The sequence below is a fragment of the Anopheles maculipalpis genome, chromosome 3RL (assembly GCF_943734695.1).
Source record: "Anopheles maculipalpis chromosome 3RL, idAnoMacuDA_375_x, whole genome shotgun sequence".
NCBI lineage: Eukaryota > Metazoa > Arthropoda > Insecta > Diptera > Culicidae > Anopheles > Anopheles maculipalpis.
The window spans coordinates 62,278,331-62,294,824 of NC_064872.1; the positions used below are offsets into that span (position 1 = coordinate 62,278,331).

At 42.9% G+C, this 16,494-nt stretch overlaps 6 protein-coding genes across 6 annotated transcripts; 3 read left to right on the plus strand and 3 right to left on the minus strand.

Annotated features, from left to right (window-relative positions):
* The first annotated feature begins 811 nt into the window (after window positions 1-811).
* On the plus strand, window positions 812-1,869 carry LOC126560863 (retinaldehyde-binding protein 1-like). Its single transcript, XM_050216813.1, has 2 exons — window positions 812-1,537; window positions 1,615-1,869. Exons 1-2 carry the CDS (start codon window positions 812-814, stop codon window positions 1,867-1,869), a joined length of 981 nt encoding a protein of 326 aa, XP_050072770.1.
* A 403-nt stretch (window positions 1,870-2,272) lies between these two features.
* LOC126562651 (clavesin-2-like) lies at window positions 2,273-3,390 on the plus strand. Its single transcript, XM_050219212.1, has 2 exons — window positions 2,273-2,989; window positions 3,145-3,390. Exons 1-2 carry the CDS (start codon window positions 2,273-2,275, stop codon window positions 3,388-3,390), a joined length of 963 nt encoding a protein of 320 aa, XP_050075169.1.
* A 381-nt stretch (window positions 3,391-3,771) lies between these two features.
* Window positions 3,772-4,915, minus strand: LOC126562714 (general transcription factor IIE subunit 2). The gene is made up of 4 exons (XM_050219281.1): window positions 4,834-4,915; window positions 4,666-4,764; window positions 4,438-4,600; window positions 3,772-4,370 (listed from the first exon to the last, which is right to left on the minus strand). Exons 1-4 carry the CDS (start codon window positions 4,893-4,895, stop codon window positions 3,807-3,809), a joined length of 888 nt encoding a protein of 295 aa, XP_050075238.1. The 5' UTR covers window positions 4,896-4,915; the 3' UTR covers window positions 3,772-3,806.
* A 1,515-nt stretch (window positions 4,916-6,430) lies between these two features.
* LOC126561863 (chitooligosaccharidolytic beta-N-acetylglucosaminidase) lies at window positions 6,431-8,360 on the plus strand. Its single transcript, XM_050218212.1, has 2 exons — window positions 6,431-6,537; window positions 6,608-8,360. The coding sequence occupies exons 1-2, from the start codon at window positions 6,431-6,433 to the stop codon at window positions 8,358-8,360; spliced, it is 1,860 nt and encodes a 619-aa protein (XP_050074169.1).
* Window positions 8,361-9,322: 962 nt separating this feature from the next.
* On the minus strand, window positions 9,323-9,991 carry LOC126563185 (transmembrane protein 50A). The gene is made up of 3 exons (XM_050219812.1): window positions 9,882-9,991; window positions 9,646-9,777; window positions 9,323-9,583 (listed from the first exon to the last, which is right to left on the minus strand). Exons 1-3 carry the CDS (start codon window positions 9,969-9,971, stop codon window positions 9,323-9,325), a joined length of 483 nt encoding a protein of 160 aa, XP_050075769.1. The 5' UTR covers window positions 9,972-9,991.
* A 638-nt stretch (window positions 9,992-10,629) lies between these two features.
* On the minus strand, window positions 10,630-11,311 carry LOC126563026 (transmembrane protein 267). Its single transcript, XM_050219634.1, has 2 exons — window positions 11,027-11,311; window positions 10,630-10,959 (listed from the first exon to the last, which is right to left on the minus strand). The coding sequence occupies exons 1-2, from the start codon at window positions 11,309-11,311 to the stop codon at window positions 10,630-10,632; spliced, it is 615 nt and encodes a 204-aa protein (XP_050075591.1).
* Between the last annotated feature and the right edge of the window lie 5,183 nt (window positions 11,312-16,494).

A 16,494-nucleotide genomic window follows, 5' to 3' on the forward strand; every position in this document is an offset into this window, starting at 1 on the left:
AATCGATTAAAAATAACTGTTTAATTTTCATTTGAGTAAACATAAACAAATTATTATTGAAATTAAAAAAAAAAAACAATGTCTCATTTTACACTAGAACTACCGGACCAGTAATTGAGTCATTTTAACTGGCCCCGCACATTTCAACTGGATTTATTTTTTTATAATTAAACAGGATTTGCCGATGTTTGATCATCAGTCATTTTGATTGGTGGTTTGTGGAACGATGAACAGCACATTTCAATGCGCAATTCTCACAAAAAAACGTGATTTCGTATAACCAATAGACGTATTCCTTCCAATAAATTATAGTTTAACAATATTATGAGTAACAAGGCTGATGCTTTGATCATATTGCTGCAAAGGATTTGAATTTTCGAGGTTGCAACACAACAGGATAAACTACTGAGTTGTTCTGTTTGATTTTGTTTATTTGGTTTTTTAATGCTAGTGCAAGAAACAACCAATCGAATGTGCATTAAGCCAAGTATACAAACTTAAAGAAATATGAAAATGTTAATGAATATGTGTAAAATGAAAAGTGTAAATTTCCCATTACAACAGAAGAAGAACTGTTTCATCACTTTCTTCCCGATCCTTCCCGATTTTGTGCCAAGCATCACTGATAAGCTCCAGTGTGATCTCGTTTGCAATTATCATGCCATTTGTTCCATCTGGAGGTTAAACTGATAGCGCTTTCTCTTAATTTCAGACGGTTCATGAATTTACTTCTAAACGCTTTCGGAACAACACCGAACAGTTCCGTCTGTACCTTGACCAGGTAGAGTGTACTACTGGTTGAATCGCGAAAATGGCTCCTATCCTCGCTTCCTATTCAGTTGATAAGTGTCCCAAGGTGTACGAGGAGTACAAGTTCACCCTACCGGATCTGTATCGTGAACTGGCCAAAGAGGAACTTCGTGAGGATGAGGTGGTTCGTGAGAAAGCCCTCGCAGAAATGCGTCACTGGATTGCGGAAAACCCGTACATCTTCAAGTGTCGTACGGATGCAAAGTTCTTGCTGCGCTTTCTCCGCTTCCGTCAGTTCTCCGTACCGCTGGCTTGCGAGGCACTGGAGCGCTATCTGACCGTTCGGGAGCTGTATCCGAGCTGGTTCAAGAACCTGGACTGTTCTGAACCGGTCATGAAGGAAATTTTTCACAACGGACCATTCATCTTGCTCGGTTGGGATACGGCTGGACGAATGGTGGGATTTTCCCGGTTCGCTAGATTCGACGGGCAGAGCCACAGTCCCTACCAGGATGGTCGTTTTATGGCGCTCGTTATGGAGACGATGCTGGAGAGCGAAGAGTTCCAGATCGGTGGTTGTCATGTTTTGATCGACTTCCTAGATAGCACCGTAAGAAATTTCGAAAAATGGAGTACGACCGATTTGAAAATCATGATGGAGGCGTACAGTCACTCGTACCCGGTACGCTACGGGGACATTCATGCGGCAGCGCTGCCAAAGTTTGCCGCACCCGTGATCGATACGTTCCTGTCGTTCGCGAATCCGAAGATGCGTGAGAAAATCAATGTAAGTATTTGTGGGCATTTCCGTACTTTCCATGAATTGTATAAACTCTTACTAACTGGTTTGCTTTTGGTTGATAGTGCTATTCTTCGACTGAGGAAATTGAGAAATATTTCGAAACTCCACTAAAACCGGCATTGTACGGTGGAACAGTGGATTTGGAAGAAGCGAATCGTGACCTGTGGAAGCGTTTCGAGGAACAGCGCGAAGTAGTGCTCGGACTTGATCGTATGGAGATCGATTTGGATTACTACGCTTCTCGGTGGAACTTTGAAGGAAATACACCGGATGAGATTGCAGCCGGCGCCATGTTTAATCGTCTAAACATGGCCTAAACGATCAATCATTGGACGAGGCTTTAAAAGGACTTCTTCAAATCCTCACTCAACAGATGATTTGAATTTACAATAAAAAATATTTCCAAAAAAATATTGCAATAAATTCACATTCTAATCCGTTTGTTCCGTGCTGTTGTGACTGAGATAAATTCAAATCAAACTTCTCTCTCCAGATCTGCCGCAGATTCGGTTCACATTTTGTGCACTCTGTTTGCGCTCTGTCTATGTTAAAGCTGAACCTACATGAAGGTCAGCGTAGAGTTGTATCTGGTTGCGCAATGCCAGCGTGTAAGCGTGTTACTAGTGATCCAACGATACGATCGCATCAGTTTCCGTTTGACGGTCTCAGCGTAAGGTTCACACCCTCTGTTCGCTGTACAGATCGTTCGTGCACTAGAACATGGCCACGGTACAGAAGGTGGACAAGTGTCCGGAAAAGTATGACACATATGCACCCGTAGCCTCGGAACTGCACCGTCAGATTGCACAGGATGAGTTACGTGAAGATCGAACGATCGTCGAACAAGCGTTACAGCAGATGCGTGACTGGATTGCCAAAAATCCGGCCATCCTTTCGTGCCGCACCGATGCAAATTTTCTATTGCGGTTCCTGCGTGTGCGTAAATTTTCCCATCTGGCCGCGTGTGAAACGTTGGAGCGTTATCTTGCCGTCCGACAGCGATATCCGGCCTGGTACAGCAAGCTAGATACTGCCGAACCGTGGGTAAAGGATGTGATCGATTGTGAGTTTATAGTGCCCCTGGGACGTGACGATCTCGGACGGATTGTGTATCTGATCCGGTACGCTAACCTGGACATCGACCGGTTCGGAGTGACGGACCAGGTGCGTTTCTTTACGATGGTGTTTGAAGCCATTTTCGCCAACGAACTCAACCAGATAGCGGGCATCGTGTGCATCCTCGACGATACAAACGTTTCGATGCGTGCCTTTGCCCAGTGGTCGTTGACGGATGTTAAAAACTACATCGATTGTGTGATGAAAGTGTTTCCGGTTAGGGTGAAGGAGGTACACGTGGTCAATTTGCCACTGTTCGGTGCAACGGTTGGTGAATGGGTTTTGAGTTGCTGCAGTGAGAAGTTGAGAAATCGATTCAGGGTAAGTGGATGAACGTTGCCCTTATTGACAAAATCTGCTTATTAAGGCAAATCCTTAATAGTGATTATGAAGGCAATTTTGTCAAAAGAAGCGCGACCCATACCGGTAATGAAAGCAGTGATTGAATCTTTTAAATCTCCCTTTTCCGATCTTAGTGTTACCGCTCGGTAGAGGAGTTTATCGGCAAAACGAGTCTACTATCATTGATGCCCAAGGAATACGGTGGCAAGCAGGAAGCGGCAGATTTGAAGCGAAAGCTCAAGGAAGAGCTGGATCATTACAGGAACGTTATACTGGCATTGGACGATATGAAGCTAGACGAGAAGCGGAGTGCAGCGTGGAAAAGTCAAAATACTGATGCTGGAATGATTGGAAGCTTCCGAAAATTGGACGTCGATTAACTTAAGGTCTTCCACGATAATGGTCGTTAAATGCATTTCTATGTTGAAAATTTGCAATGCATCTCGAATAGCGCGCAGTCTTGCCTTGAAACTTCTCGACTTTGATTTGTTGTTGACCTGCAAACGGCAAAGGCAAGTTTAATGCGCTTGTACGTACCAAGGACAAAGCGGCTGGTAGGCGTTAGGTAAACAGGTTTCTATACGACTCGCATGTAATGAAGGTAGTAATGTAGAATTAGTGCAACTAAGGTACGTACGCTAATTATAATTGTCGAACCGTCCATCCGGCAGACCACAAAGATCACTTTGATCTTTGCTATTTCTGTGTATACTATTCAATTGAGCAGCAAAAAAAATATACAAAGTTGGAATTTATATACATTTATTATGCTTGTAAAAGATGTGATAAAATTTGTTCAATTGTTCTGCTTAATTTCCTGCACCGCATTCGACTGCGTCAGCGTGTTATCCTCGTACGTTTCCAGCACATCCGCCAAATGCTCGTTATCACGCGGCTTCTTAAACTGTCGCTTCTTGTTCGCCAACTTTTTGCGCTTCGGCAGCAACGGTTTCTTCGGACCATGATCTTGCATCGACCGGATGCCCTGCTTCTCCAGGTACTCATCAATCTTCGCATCATCCATAGCGTCCACCGTAACGGCACGCCACAGCTTCTGAAAGTCTTCATCCACCTGGAAGTTGGCCGTCCGATCATTGTAGAACAAAATTTTCTTCTTATCATTCGGTCTGGTGATGAAAATGATTTCCGATGCCCTATTTTTCAACACTTTATCACAGTGAGGCAACGATTCCTGCACATCGTCCAGCAGCACTCCACCGAGCCCCTTGAGATCGTGTTGCTTCAGCAGCCGCATTAGACTTTTGCCATCTTTGATTTTAAATACCGATTTAAACAGGTAACGTCCGTCCGGGGTTAGTTCGATTTTGGGATTGTTGCGCAGTGCTTCACCTTGCAGCCACTGAGTGTTGTAAGTAGAGGAAACAAGTTACATTTTGGAATGCGAAAGCAAAACAAAACCAACGTACCGATTTGACCGAAGATCCGATATCGAGCTGATTGGTTTCATCAAGTATTTCGTCCAACGTTAGAGGATGATCGTCTCCTTCCTGATGCCGGGTACGCATATGCTTTACAATCTTTGCCAGCACACCGAACCGATACTGGGAACTACCGGTCATAGTTTTATAGCTAAAAAAGGAAAGATAAATCATGTCATGTAGTAAACCTAATTGCCTTCGGTTGGGTATGCATACTTGGTGGCATCGATTTTCGGTGCAGCACTGGCGGGTCGCGGCTTTTTCATATCCTTAGGTGCCGTGAATGAGCTTTCGGTTTTAGCCTTCTTCTCAACGCTGAAAATATTCGCATTATTAGCATTTAGCATTCGGGTTTGGATAAAATGGTGCTACAAAGAGACTTACGTTGGCGTTGCCATCGCCCGCCGTTTGAAGGCTTCCCGTTCACGTAAAAGTGCTGGATCCATCTTTAATTGGTTTTATACACTACCGATCGGGGAACGGACGATAGTGAAAGAAACCAATACGTATAATTATTGAAATAAAGAGATTTTTCTCCTTTGGAACGCTGTAAACGCGACGAAGTGCAGACGTAAACAAAGGACGCAGACCTCGAGCTGTCAAGTAGTGACAGTTGGCTGGCTGGCAGTTGGATTGTTTGCTCTCCCGCGATGCGTAGCTCTCTCTCTGTATTTATTTCGCTCACGCATAAGTACTCTCTCGCAGGAAAGGACAAATTTCTGTGTTTACATTATGTTATATCCATTATTTTTTATTATCCTGTTCTAATTGTTATCATAATTAGAACAAACTCAATATCTTTCTTCATCTTTGAACTTTGACTCAGTTGGCTAAAGTCAATTTCAGTACAACTTCCATTCAAAATACGCAAGAAATCTCATTGGCTCTCTCTCTCTCTCTCTCTCTCTCGCTCTTTTATTTCTCTTGCTGTTTTTAAAACCACTCGCTCTTGTTTGTTTTATTGACGTGCCTCCACATGACTGCATTGCGTGAGGAACGCAGCTGGTGTTGTTTGTTTAGTGTTGTTTGCATTTATTTTTTAGTCTGATTTTTTGCATCAGCCGATTCCGGCTGGTAGTCGAAGCAAAGGATTCTCGTTTTTGGACGATCAGAAAAGGCGAAAAAAGCATATTAAAACACTCCTCAGGACATTGCCCGCACATCGCGCGGCGCACAAACAGAACCGGTTTTTGGCGGGTGAAAAAATAAAATCACCACAACTACGAAACCGGCCATCATCGCAGGAGATCGGGAATCAAATTTGGGACATACACAGCAGGCAGTTAGGAATGCTACGGCCGGTAAAAAGAAGACGTGCCGAATAAAAATCAGGCCTCCCCGATTGACGCCCACCACATCATTCGCGGACAGCAGCGCGTTTAAGGTTCGTTAAGCAGAGCCGACGGTCTCACTACCAACTTTAGGAGGGAGTGATCGAGAAGTGAAAGTTTGCAAAACTAGTTCCGCCCTTTACTAAAGCGCAGTTTGCTGTATTGCTTCAAGGCTGGCTTTTGGTACCTTTGGAATAAGCTTGCAAATCGCTTCCTCCCTATCGATCCTGCGAACAACAGACACACTAATGATAATCAAGCTGATCTAACATTCCTTTTAGCCGTTCGAGCCGTTCAATAGTGAGTGAAGCACGATGAATCAGGAACGATTCATTGTAACCGTACTGGTTGGACTGTTCTGCTGTACCTCGTCGGTTCTCTCCCAGAGGTAAGCAATTTATGGGTCTGATAGTAAGGTAAGTTTGCTATGCACACACACCCCGTCATTGTCGCTACTTCCTATCGGTAACATTGAACTCTATAATGAAATTAAAAGGATTAGAAACAAGTCACTTCTTGTGCCGTATGAGTACATGAAGTTGTTTGAGTTGTTCGGTGCGATTTCGATCACTTGAAACGCTGATAGTGTATTACACACTGCGCTATCAGTTACAATTCAAGTCCGTATCGTGCGTGTGCCTTTGTCTGGTATGAATTTTACACATAAATGCTTTCTAATTGGCACTCTATTGGTGGGAGTTGCCATAATTTTGGCCGTTTCGATCGCTCTACCGAAACCAGACAACTCCCGGGAAAGGTATCGTAAGCGAATATTTGTTGTAAGGCACGATTTTAATTGTTTTTTTTTTCCTTTCTTTCTTCCACAGTGAACCCGTTTGGGGTTACCAATGTGTGAACGATCGCTGCGTTAAGACGGCCATCTCCGAAGCATCGTTCCCGCGCGACAAAGCCATCAGCCTTCCCGCGTGTCGTCTGTTCTGTGGTTCTGGTGCTGGACTGCTATGGCCACAACCAACCGGTGAGCTGCGGGTAGGCAACGATCTAGCACACATCGATCCAGAACAGGTGTGGTTCGAGTGGAACGAAAATTTCCACCAACTGACAAACCTGTGGGAAACGAACCGGGAACGATTCCGGAAGCAGCTAAAAACGAGAGCCCAAGGAAATGCGCTTAAAACGGGCGGGAAAGCGTTACGCATTAAGCTTGACGTTGAAGACGATTCGCTTACGCTCGATTACAAAACAGACGAAAGCTATCAGCTGGCAATTGGGAATGGGCAAAACGGTGAGCTTTTAGCTGCGATAACTGCCAAAACGTTCTTCGGAGCACGTTACGGACTGGAAACATTGTCCCAGTTCGCTCTGTACGATAACATTCGCAACGAGCTGCAGATGATTGCTTCGGCGAACGTGTCCGACTCACCCGCCTACCCGCATCGAGGACTAGCGCTCGATACGTCCCGGAACTACATCGATCCGGAATCGTTGCGCCGTACGATCGACGGTATGGCTATGGTAAAGCTTAATGTTTTCCACTGGCACATAACGGACTCGCAAAGCTTCCCGCTGGTAATAAAATCACGCCCGACGCTACACACGTACGGTGCATATAGTCGGCGCGAAGTATACACGGCGGAAGATGTCCGCCAGCTGGTACAGTACGCCCTGGAGCGTGGAATTCGTGTCATACCAGAGTTAGACGCACCGGCACACGTTGGCGAAGGATGGGAAAAGCTCGGTGTGACGGCATGCTTTAACTATCAACCGTGGGAAAATTATTGCGTGGAGCCACCGTGCGGTCAGCTCGATCCAACCCAGGACGCGGTATACGACATCCTGGAGGATGTGTATCGAGAGATGAACGCCATGTTTAACCATTCGGATGTGTTCCATATGGGTGGTGATGAGGTCTCGATCCGTTGCTGGAATGCTACCGGAAGCATTCAGCGCTGGATGAATGGACAGGAATGGGGCTTGCAAGAGGCAGATTTTATGAAGCTGTGGAATTACTTCCAAACGGAGGCATTGAATCGATTGGACAAAACACTTCCCGCGAGCGATAAGCAACGGCCAATCATTATGTGGACTAGTAAGCTTACCGAATCGCCCTACCTGGAGCAGTATCTGGACAAGGATCGTTACATCATACAGGTCTGGACGACGGGCAACGATAGTAAGGTGAGCAATCTGCTCGAGAAAGGGTACCGCCTGATCATGTCCAACTACGATGCACTCTATCTGGACTGTGGCTTTGCCGGTTGGGTTACGGACGGTAGCAACTGGTGTGCACCGTACATCGGCTGGCAGAAGGTGTACAATAACGATCTGATGGCGATCGGTGGACCGTACGCACAGCAGATACTTGGTGGTGAGGCGGCCCTATGGACGGAACAATCGGACAGCCACACGCTCGATAACCGTCTGTGGCCGCGGCTGAGTGCACACGCCGAACGGCTCTGGAGCAATCCACGGTCCGGGTGGCAAATGGCCGAATCGCGGATGTTGCTGCACCGTGAACGACTCATTATGGCGGGTATTGCGGCGAACAGTATTCAACCGAAATGGTGCCTACAGAATGAGGGCAGCTGTCCGATCGGTGGCGATGGCGGACGGTCGTAAGGATACACGGTAAATTTCTTTACTTTGCGTCTAAATCTAAATACAGTGAACTCTCTCACTCTTTGATCTGCAATTCTTCGGGGCTGTTGATTAAGAGGGTGATTAAGGGAAGACCATTTCATCATGGAAACAGAACGCAGCAAATTAACTGTAAATCAATTGTACCAACATTTTTTTTTTCATACTTCTTCAGCCACAAATCATAAGTAAAGCGGTTGTTGAACTACATTCGTTGCCGCGTTGTCCCTTTTTAATAAAACTATATTCCACTGTGAAGAAAAACAGGACAAGTTCAATAGAAGGGTTTTCCAAACCAGAAAGATTGCAGATTAGAGATAGTTCATTGTGCAGCTTCCATTGGCTTAACGCGGTTTACTCGTTGACTTTTGATTTCCGCGTTCGACACTTTCTGATCAAATTAAATTTGTTAATAAAAGCGCGACCGAGAGGATTGTTTGAGTATATATATATAAATAAATGATACTTGTGTTTATTTGTTACACTTATTTTTTGTTCGGGTTAGAATTAATTTGGATGGGGGGTGGTATGGGGAGAATAGGGAGCATTTACATAAATGAGGTGCACATACTAAATTCTTTCTTTTCGCGCAATCTCTTGAGTTCAGGGTTAGTCCAACCGGAATCATTTAAACCAACCCAACCCGTCCGTTAGCCAGACATTCGCAGGCTTGAAAGACTTATCAAGAAAAATAATGATTTTTTAAAGTAATCAAAACGTCGGCTCGATCGTCTTATCATATTTTTAATGTGAAAAAGCAAAAACTGCGCCCGGGTACGAACCTCGCAAATGACACAACGATCGCGTTTAGGGAAGATTTAAAGGAGGAATTAAGTAAAGTACAGTTTACCCAGTCGTTGACGGTTTGTATGATGAATGGTGGATGCCGACGTCCCCGAACGACTGGGGCAGATCTTTCGGGTTTTTGTTTTTACTAACCCACACTAGTATTCGTTAAAATATTCATTCTCCGTTGGTGGACCAAACTTGTAGATGAGCGTGGATAAGAAGATGAAAATATTGTGCATGAGGAGTGCGTATCCGGGGTACTTGTCAGTTCGCGATTCGTTCACTGCAAACTCCGCAATCATAATCCAGATGGCGGCAATGATCGAGGTAAAGCCAAGCACAAAGCCAGCAAACAGGAACACCTTTGCGGTGCTGGCGTTCAGTACGCCACCGATATAAACACCCGAACTGTGTAGCTGTATTAAAGAAGGTTAGATATTAGATCGCTGTACTTAAAGTACTTTTCATAGAAACTTACCAAATCGTTTGAAATAGAATTCACAATTATGAAGCTAATCGTCGCCAGGATGCCGCAGATGTAGTACGAAAAGTTGAACGATTTTGGATAAACAGATGCTGTATCGATGATGATCCACCATCCGGAGAAGAACTGTTGTGATTGTTGGCCAGGGAACAGCAGTAACAGCGGTGTCAGATTTAATCAAATTAGTACAACGGAAGATTGATGATTCACACACGAAGCACCAAACTTACCAGTACCGATGCTACCACCGTCGCAAGAATCGTTCTCCGGGGAAGTGTCGCGAACCAGTACGACTGTCGAAAACGCTCCATTATCGTCATTTTATGTTGATGTATTAGATTCGATCTCGACAACGGAACGACGTTGCTGTTACGCAAAAAAGGGCTTCCCGTAGCACGATTATCAACAAGACACGGCTGGAATCAGGCGTAGATAGAGACAAAGTAGAAATTTTGATGAAAATTGTGATGTTTTCTGTGTTTTTTTGTACTCTCTCACTCCCTCTCTTTTCTGCCTTGATGATTTATGTTTTATTGACAAGTAAATATGCCATTAACAACAACTGACAGCTGTCAGCAGATTTTGTATGTTGAACAATTCAAAACAGTATTCGCCCGTTGTGCAGAAGCGGGAATGGAATGTTGAGCGAGTTTTTCTGTGAACAGAGATATTTTTTTTGAAATTTTAGTTGCTACAAAGCTCGAGTTTATATGAAGGTGTTTACCGCTAAATTGCTTTTTCTACATTTGTTTCTATTCTATAGTTGTAAGACGGTAAATAAATAGAAAAGCGAATTGTGCATTTAAAGCTCCCGTGAAAAAACTACACAAATACTTCAGCGATGCAGTGCGGCTCATCGTCAAGATGCGCCACCAACGTTATTTGAACTTATTTCGTGTTATATCAAATAATGCACTAATAGGCATCTAAACCACATTAACCAATAAAACTATCACATTTATTTTAAATCTCTTCAGCTTAAACCATCTCGACTAGTTTCATCTTCGGCACTGTGCTGTACGGAGTTTGCAATAGGAGGCATAACACATGGGGAATGATGTTTACAAACGCAAGGTACAGCACGTACGGAACCGCAGGACTGCTGCTGTCCTGGAATGGTGATTTGATCCAAATCCCACGTCTCGTTGCATCGCGCAAATGATGTGTGCTGAAGGCGATCAATACCGCACTAATGAAAAGGCTGTATCTATTCCTTTCCAGACGCTTGGTAAGTATTAAAATCACAAACGTTACGACACATATTGCTGAATTGTGTAGAAATGGTCTTCGATCAAGGTGGGTAGCATCCTGAAATAGGGACAAGATGAATCACTTTGTATGCTAAAGAGACCGAGAAGGATTATTGTACTATTACCTGCAAACGAAACGACCTTGCCTCGATAAAGTGGTCCAAATCGATTAGTGATGAAACAACTGTAGCTATTAAAAGCAGAAACCAATATTCTTGGTTTTTAGTATGATATTTCAAGCTGTGTAGTAGTATCTCCGCGGCAATACATCCGATGGTGGCATGTGTGGCATTGTCGATGCAGGCCCGCAACAAAGCCGGCTTCTGCACCGTTTCCGTTACTTTATCACCGAAAATGCAAACACAACACAAGATCACATGTTTCAAAACGAGAACAATATTAAAATTCATTTAAAACAATTACTTTTTTAGCAAAATTGATGCGATAATTTGAAGAAGTTACATCCTTCGCGTGATATGCAAGTGATTCAATGCTGGTCCTAGTTGTTTATCAACAGAGAAAAGACACAATGGTTGTGAGAGGTGGAAATTTGTTTGACATTTAATGGAGTATTTTTTATTTATCTTTTAAATATGTTGAAACTCTACATTTTAACGATAAAATAATGAACAGATCAGTGTAAATAAATTTAAAACCAAGCAGAAATAATATAATTTCCTAGCAGAAAAGAAAAAATTGACTGCACCCCTTCAGTAACGTCATAGTGTTACAGTGGGATATCTTGCATAAAATGGTCAAAAATAATAAACAATTTATTAATGCTACTCTTTGTAACAACTGCAAAATTTGAACAATTTTGAATCTAATTTTCGTGCATTTATAATATGTTTCAATATACCTTCTACCTCTAAAACCTGCTAAATCTAAAATCTCAAACAAATAGCAGATTCCGGAAGACCATGATCATTTACTACTGAGCGTGATCTCGTGCTCAGTCCATTCTGAATGATCAGCTGCTGTAGGTTGCTTAATTTCCCACTCATCTCCAAACGAAACCATCCACTCGCTCGAACCAGTTTGCATCAACCCGTAGCCAGTTAATTCAACCGTTGGTCGCTTGTATCTGGTTCGTTGTCTTAAAAAGCACAGTCTTTCCATTCACTTGCCGCATACCGCATCTTCTCGACGGGTACCAAAAATAAACACGTTGCAATCGTGTCTCAAGCTGATGACGAACTAAAAATAGTTCCCCGAATGGTCAGGGAGCTAATAAACCCTTCGCTTCGCCCTTGCAGTTGGTGTACATAGTAACAATTCATTTCGAAACATTCACCCTTTTCGTCGGGATGAAGAGTCCACTATGAACGAATCCACTCCACACGCAGTACGCATCCGATCTCTGTGTTTGGTGGGATGTCTGATCATCAGTTTCTTCAATGATCCACGTAACTCCCACGCACAAAACTAACTAACCCGATGCATCACATCTCGGACTCACCGGATGCCAAATACACTGGACCCTGGCCGTTTGCCACACGGCAAGTAGTTAAAAATCAATCCTATCGACTGCCACAGCCATCGAACTTTAACGGTCGCGGATATTTGATCGTGGCCATGGAGCAACCTTGAAACGAAATTCGGCCCCAAACACGCTTGTTTACGACGACAATTTCCTTTGGCCGCGATCGTCGTCGTGCCGATGGCACGTAAGTAGGAACTAAGCGCTGGTGATCGAAAAACGTTCGCATAGTTTTCCACCCTTCAGCTCTTCGACATAGTGTTCGACGTACTACGACTTACTAATCTATGCTTATGGCCACTTCGCACCAAGATGAAGGTAATCTGTTCGGAGACTAAGGACCGGGAGAGAATCTCTTTTTCATTTATGGCCTGTTGAAATGTTAGATGAACCATTTGGTAGAAAAAAAAAACACATTTCAAAGGAAAAAGGTGGCCGGGGGAAGAGGCAAGAAGCGGCAGGAAGTGGAAAAGCGTAATTAATTACTTATGAATACCATGTGTGCCATATTTTGCCAAAGCAATTCAGGCAGGAGTAAATTACTTTTGTGTTCGCGCACCGTAGCAGCTTAGAAATGGTGTGAGAAATGTGAGAAAACTCTAAGATTATCTTTTTTTTTTCGTTCTACTTTTGACTCACTGTGTTGTTGGTTTGGTATACCATAACCATAAATTTCTAATAGTGAACGACATTCTATTTAATTTATTATGGTATTAACGTTCTGAGAATAATGTTCGTTGCAAGTATAAAGAAATCGATTAGCACGAATCAAATTAATAATTTTCAGGCTAAAGTATGTAGTAGTTATTTGATTTAATGTTAATTTTAGCAGCTTCTCTCCCAACGTTCGTCCTCGTGGAGTTAATTTCCCGAGAATTTAGGTCTTCTTCAGACATTAAGGAACGTGTCTTCTGTAAACTGAGTAGCTTATTTTTAAATAAGATTTCAATCATTAAGTTATGTTCTAATTAGCAGTTTGTCATTTATAAATATGAGATACAATAATCTATCATATAGAATGCGATATTACATCCAAGATAAAATGAATTGATTGAGACGTATTACATGAAACTAAAAATATTTTCACGCATACTCAAAGGTTTAATTTGTCTCATGAAACTTATAAAAATTAAATGTTATGAACGAAGTGATTTTAAGAAATCATCAGACACTGACTAAAATAAAGATGATACTGAAACGAAAAGTTTACCGGATCATATAGCAGTAGTGATGGTGTTGAACTTGCAGTACCCTCAAATAGTATAAGACCACTTTTATGTCCTTTTATTCAAAAAGTTGATTCGGACACTTTTATTGGGTGTAATTTTACCAAATTTTGGTAGAATGCTCTTTAGCAACTGAACTATCTATGGCATTTTATTATGCTGTAATAAAAACCTTGAAATATGTTTGAAAAATTTCCGACAAAAAATAACTTTTTTCTAGCAAACCGAACCAACCCTGAATTTAAAAAATGTAAAAAAAAAATTGATACACAAAGCTATACAATTTTTTTATTTATTTAAAGTTGGAAATTAAAAATCGTTCTATATTATGGTTTTATGTGTTTTGGCTATATTTTCATAAGAATCGATAAATGAATACAATCGATAATTGAATAAATAATCCTTCAAATCTCAGGCAGACGTTTCTCATGGGCGGGACCGGGTTTAATAGACCGGGCATAAAACAGTTTTAAAAAATTTAAAATAGCGGTGTTGTATTTTTTCCTAATTTATACAACTTTTCTTTACATCGATCGATCTTTACACGGCAGGACCGGGGTTCAAATTGAATCGAGTTTCTACGGGTTACAGGGGTTCTAAAAACTTCCGGAAAATTTCGCCAGCAGTATTCCGGGTTTCGCCAAGTTATTGGGGAATTACACTTTTCCCCCTTAGCTCAGTAAGGCCCCTTTTTGCGTGGAATAACTAGGCCGGGAGTGGAGGAATCGGGGTGGGGTGTTGCAGAGAAAGATGCATGGACTAAGTGTGAAAGACGCATAAAACAGTATGCGGAACATCCCGATAGGACCAAAACTGAGCGAGTTATCGCCGATTTTCTGCATAAAACCCCTTTTTTGCAGAACCGATCGTCGGGTGGTGGAGGAATCGAAGCGAGCTGTTCGATCGGATCAAAATTGAGCGAGTTATCGCCGATTTTTGTTGTCAATCATCCCGTAGTCAATAACAGAAATCCTGTTCATAGGTTTCTCTTATATTTCTCGAGGGTTCATACTCAAATCCGATGAATTATTGAAGTTTTAATCACGTGCTGCGATCGGCGCAAACGTGCTGTTATATATCCAGTAGTTATCGTCGGCGCCATCAAAACAGCACACCAAAGAAACAACAAAGAATACATTCAATGATGTTCCAATTCAAACGCTACCAACGCTGTATTTGGTTATTTCTAAACTCTTTAACGTAGTTTTGTGTTCTGTCGCTTGAATAAAATGATGTATACGGTCACGGTATTTAAAAGAACAAACACAAATAATTTACTACTAGCTACTGTATTACAATACAACGAGAACCGCCGTCTTTACGCTACCGGTGCTGGCGATGGAGAAAGCCCTCGGTGATGGTGCGTAAGCCGAACAACGCCGAAGTGGATACGTCGGGTCCTGTAAGTCACAGTGACAGGACCGAGTAACGGCGTTACGCTTAGCGCCCACGATGTATAGACCCGCACACAACACGAAGAGATCGTGGTCTTAAAGTAAATCGAATGGTGAAAGGTTCAATTTACTTTAACCTTTCTTCTTCTTTTGATTCTACAAGTCCAAAAGCTCTACCAGTATTGGCTCCCTTGATCTATGCGACGGGGAACGTTCCGGATGGGGGTCCCGGTGTCCGATCCTACCGTGTAAAGAGCGGATCCAGAGCTATCATGCATAACTCTTACATCTTTCTGTAAAGTATTCTTTCATATCCAGCATCTACCAATGTCACTACTTCAATAACATTCCAAGCCATTAGTTATAAAATAAACTTCATTGAAATAGATTAATCCTCGCCCTTTTCCTGTACACCGTGCAGTTGGCATTGATTGCTAGGAAATGTTTGATCATCTACCAAAGACACCAACTAGATCAATCGATTTTCCAATCACTCTTACCGATCGGACCGACTCTTGTTTGTCCACTCGAGACGTGAGATCGATCAATTTCCTTGGCGCCCTTTAATGTCCTCCCATCGTCCACACACACAAAACCCCATCGTCCTATAGCCTTTTTGGCAGCGCGTGTGTCTCGTCAGCTTTTCCTTGTTTTCCCCTTTCGCGCGATCGTATGCCTCGACGACAAGTTCACCGGGGCGCCACTTTTGTTTTCCCTTTGCCGAGGAAAAATGTTGTTGCCATGCAAAGAGAGGGCGGTCCATGTCTGCGTGTGTGAACGATCGGTAAGATCAATTGTGCACACTCGGCTACACACAGCGAACATTCCGACGGTGACCAACATTTGTTCGCGAATGTAACGGATAGCGAAGACGATGCTCTGCCTCTGCTAGCCATTCGATCTGCGTGGCTTAGTGTGATTGTGTGTGTTTGCGTATGTTTGCTTGGTTATTTATTTATTTATTTCTCTGTACAACACAATACAAAAAAAAAATCAAAACCAATAAGACACGACAGCGCGACAGCGTTTGGTCGACGATGCCATATTGTCACGAGCTTCGTCACTTTGCCCATGTTTTATTCCCGGTTTTTTTTCCAAGTGTCGATTGTTTCTGCCACGCTGTCACGTTACTGAAAAGCCTTAGGAGGTACAAATACAAATAATCGTCCTTTTTTTTTACACGCCCGACTGCTTGTAAGCATTTCCTTGTTTTTCCCCCGTTTCTATCTCCTTTGTCATGGATGTTGCAGCGCAAAATGGCACTCGAATGTCAACCACGCTCAGCTTTTAGTTTCTTTTTGAGAAGCAAATTTGTTTTCCAATCCTCTGGCCTGTCCACCCGCCACCCTATCCCCGTCCCAAGCTGTCAACATCCGTCTGCCAGCACGCGAACTGATTAGCGGCAGAAGGGCTTTGTTGGGTGGAAAACCGAAATCCGTTCGGTGGCCATCAAACGTTTCGTTCAAACGTTATGAGAAATTGTTCAATAACGT

What these genes read in the sequence shown, in the direction of transcription:
- LOC126563185 (XM_050219812.1), bottom strand. Translation starts at nt 9,971, where the DNA reads ATGACGATAATGGAGCGTTTTCGACAGTCGTACTGGTTCGCGACACTT. An exon ending in CGGTGGTAGCATCGGTACTG is followed by an intron (nt 9,778 to 9,881) that starts GTAAGTTTGGTG and finishes CAATCACAACAG; the next exon opens with TTCTTCTCCGGATGGTGGAT. An exon ending in ATTCTATTTCAAACGATTTG is followed by an intron (nt 9,584 to 9,645) that starts GTAAGTTTCTAT and finishes TCTTTAATACAG; the next exon opens with CTACACAGTTCGGGTGTTTA.
- LOC126563026 (XM_050219634.1), bottom strand. Translation starts at nt 11,311, where the DNA reads ATGAATTTTAATATTGTTCTCGTTTTGAAACATGTGATCTTGTGTTGT. An exon ending in CAAGGTCGTTTCGTTTGCAG is followed by an intron (nt 10,960 to 11,026) that starts GTAATAGTACAA and finishes TCCCTATTTCAG; the next exon opens with GATGCTACCCACCTTGATCG.
- LOC126560863 (XM_050216813.1), top strand. Translation starts at nt 812, where the DNA reads ATGGCTCCTATCCTCGCTTCCTATTCAGTTGATAAGTGTCCCAAGGTG. An exon ending in AGATGCGTGAGAAAATCAAT is followed by an intron (nt 1,538 to 1,614) that starts GTAAGTATTTGT and finishes TTTGGTTGATAG; the next exon opens with TGCTATTCTTCGACTGAGGA.
- LOC126562651 (XM_050219212.1), top strand. Translation starts at nt 2,273, where the DNA reads ATGGCCACGGTACAGAAGGTGGACAAGTGTCCGGAAAAGTATGACACA. An exon ending in AGTTGAGAAATCGATTCAGG is followed by an intron (nt 2,990 to 3,144) that starts GTAAGTGGATGA and finishes TTCCGATCTTAG; the next exon opens with TGTTACCGCTCGGTAGAGGA.
- LOC126561863 (XM_050218212.1), top strand. Translation starts at nt 6,431, where the DNA reads ATGAATTTTACACATAAATGCTTTCTAATTGGCACTCTATTGGTGGGA. An exon ending in CCAGACAACTCCCGGGAAAG is followed by an intron (nt 6,538 to 6,607) that starts GTATCGTAAGCG and finishes TTTCTTCCACAG; the next exon opens with TGAACCCGTTTGGGGTTACC.
- LOC126562714 (XM_050219281.1), bottom strand. Translation starts at nt 4,895, where the DNA reads ATGGATCCAGCACTTTTACGTGAACGGGAAGCCTTCAAACGGCGGGCG. An exon ending in CCGAAAATCGATGCCACCAA is followed by an intron (nt 4,601 to 4,665) that starts GTATGCATACCC and finishes TTCCTTTTTTAG; the next exon opens with CTATAAAACTATGACCGGTA. An exon ending in TCGGATCTTCGGTCAAATCG is followed by an intron (nt 4,371 to 4,437) that starts GTACGTTGGTTT and finishes TACAACACTCAG; the next exon opens with TGGCTGCAAGGTGAAGCACT.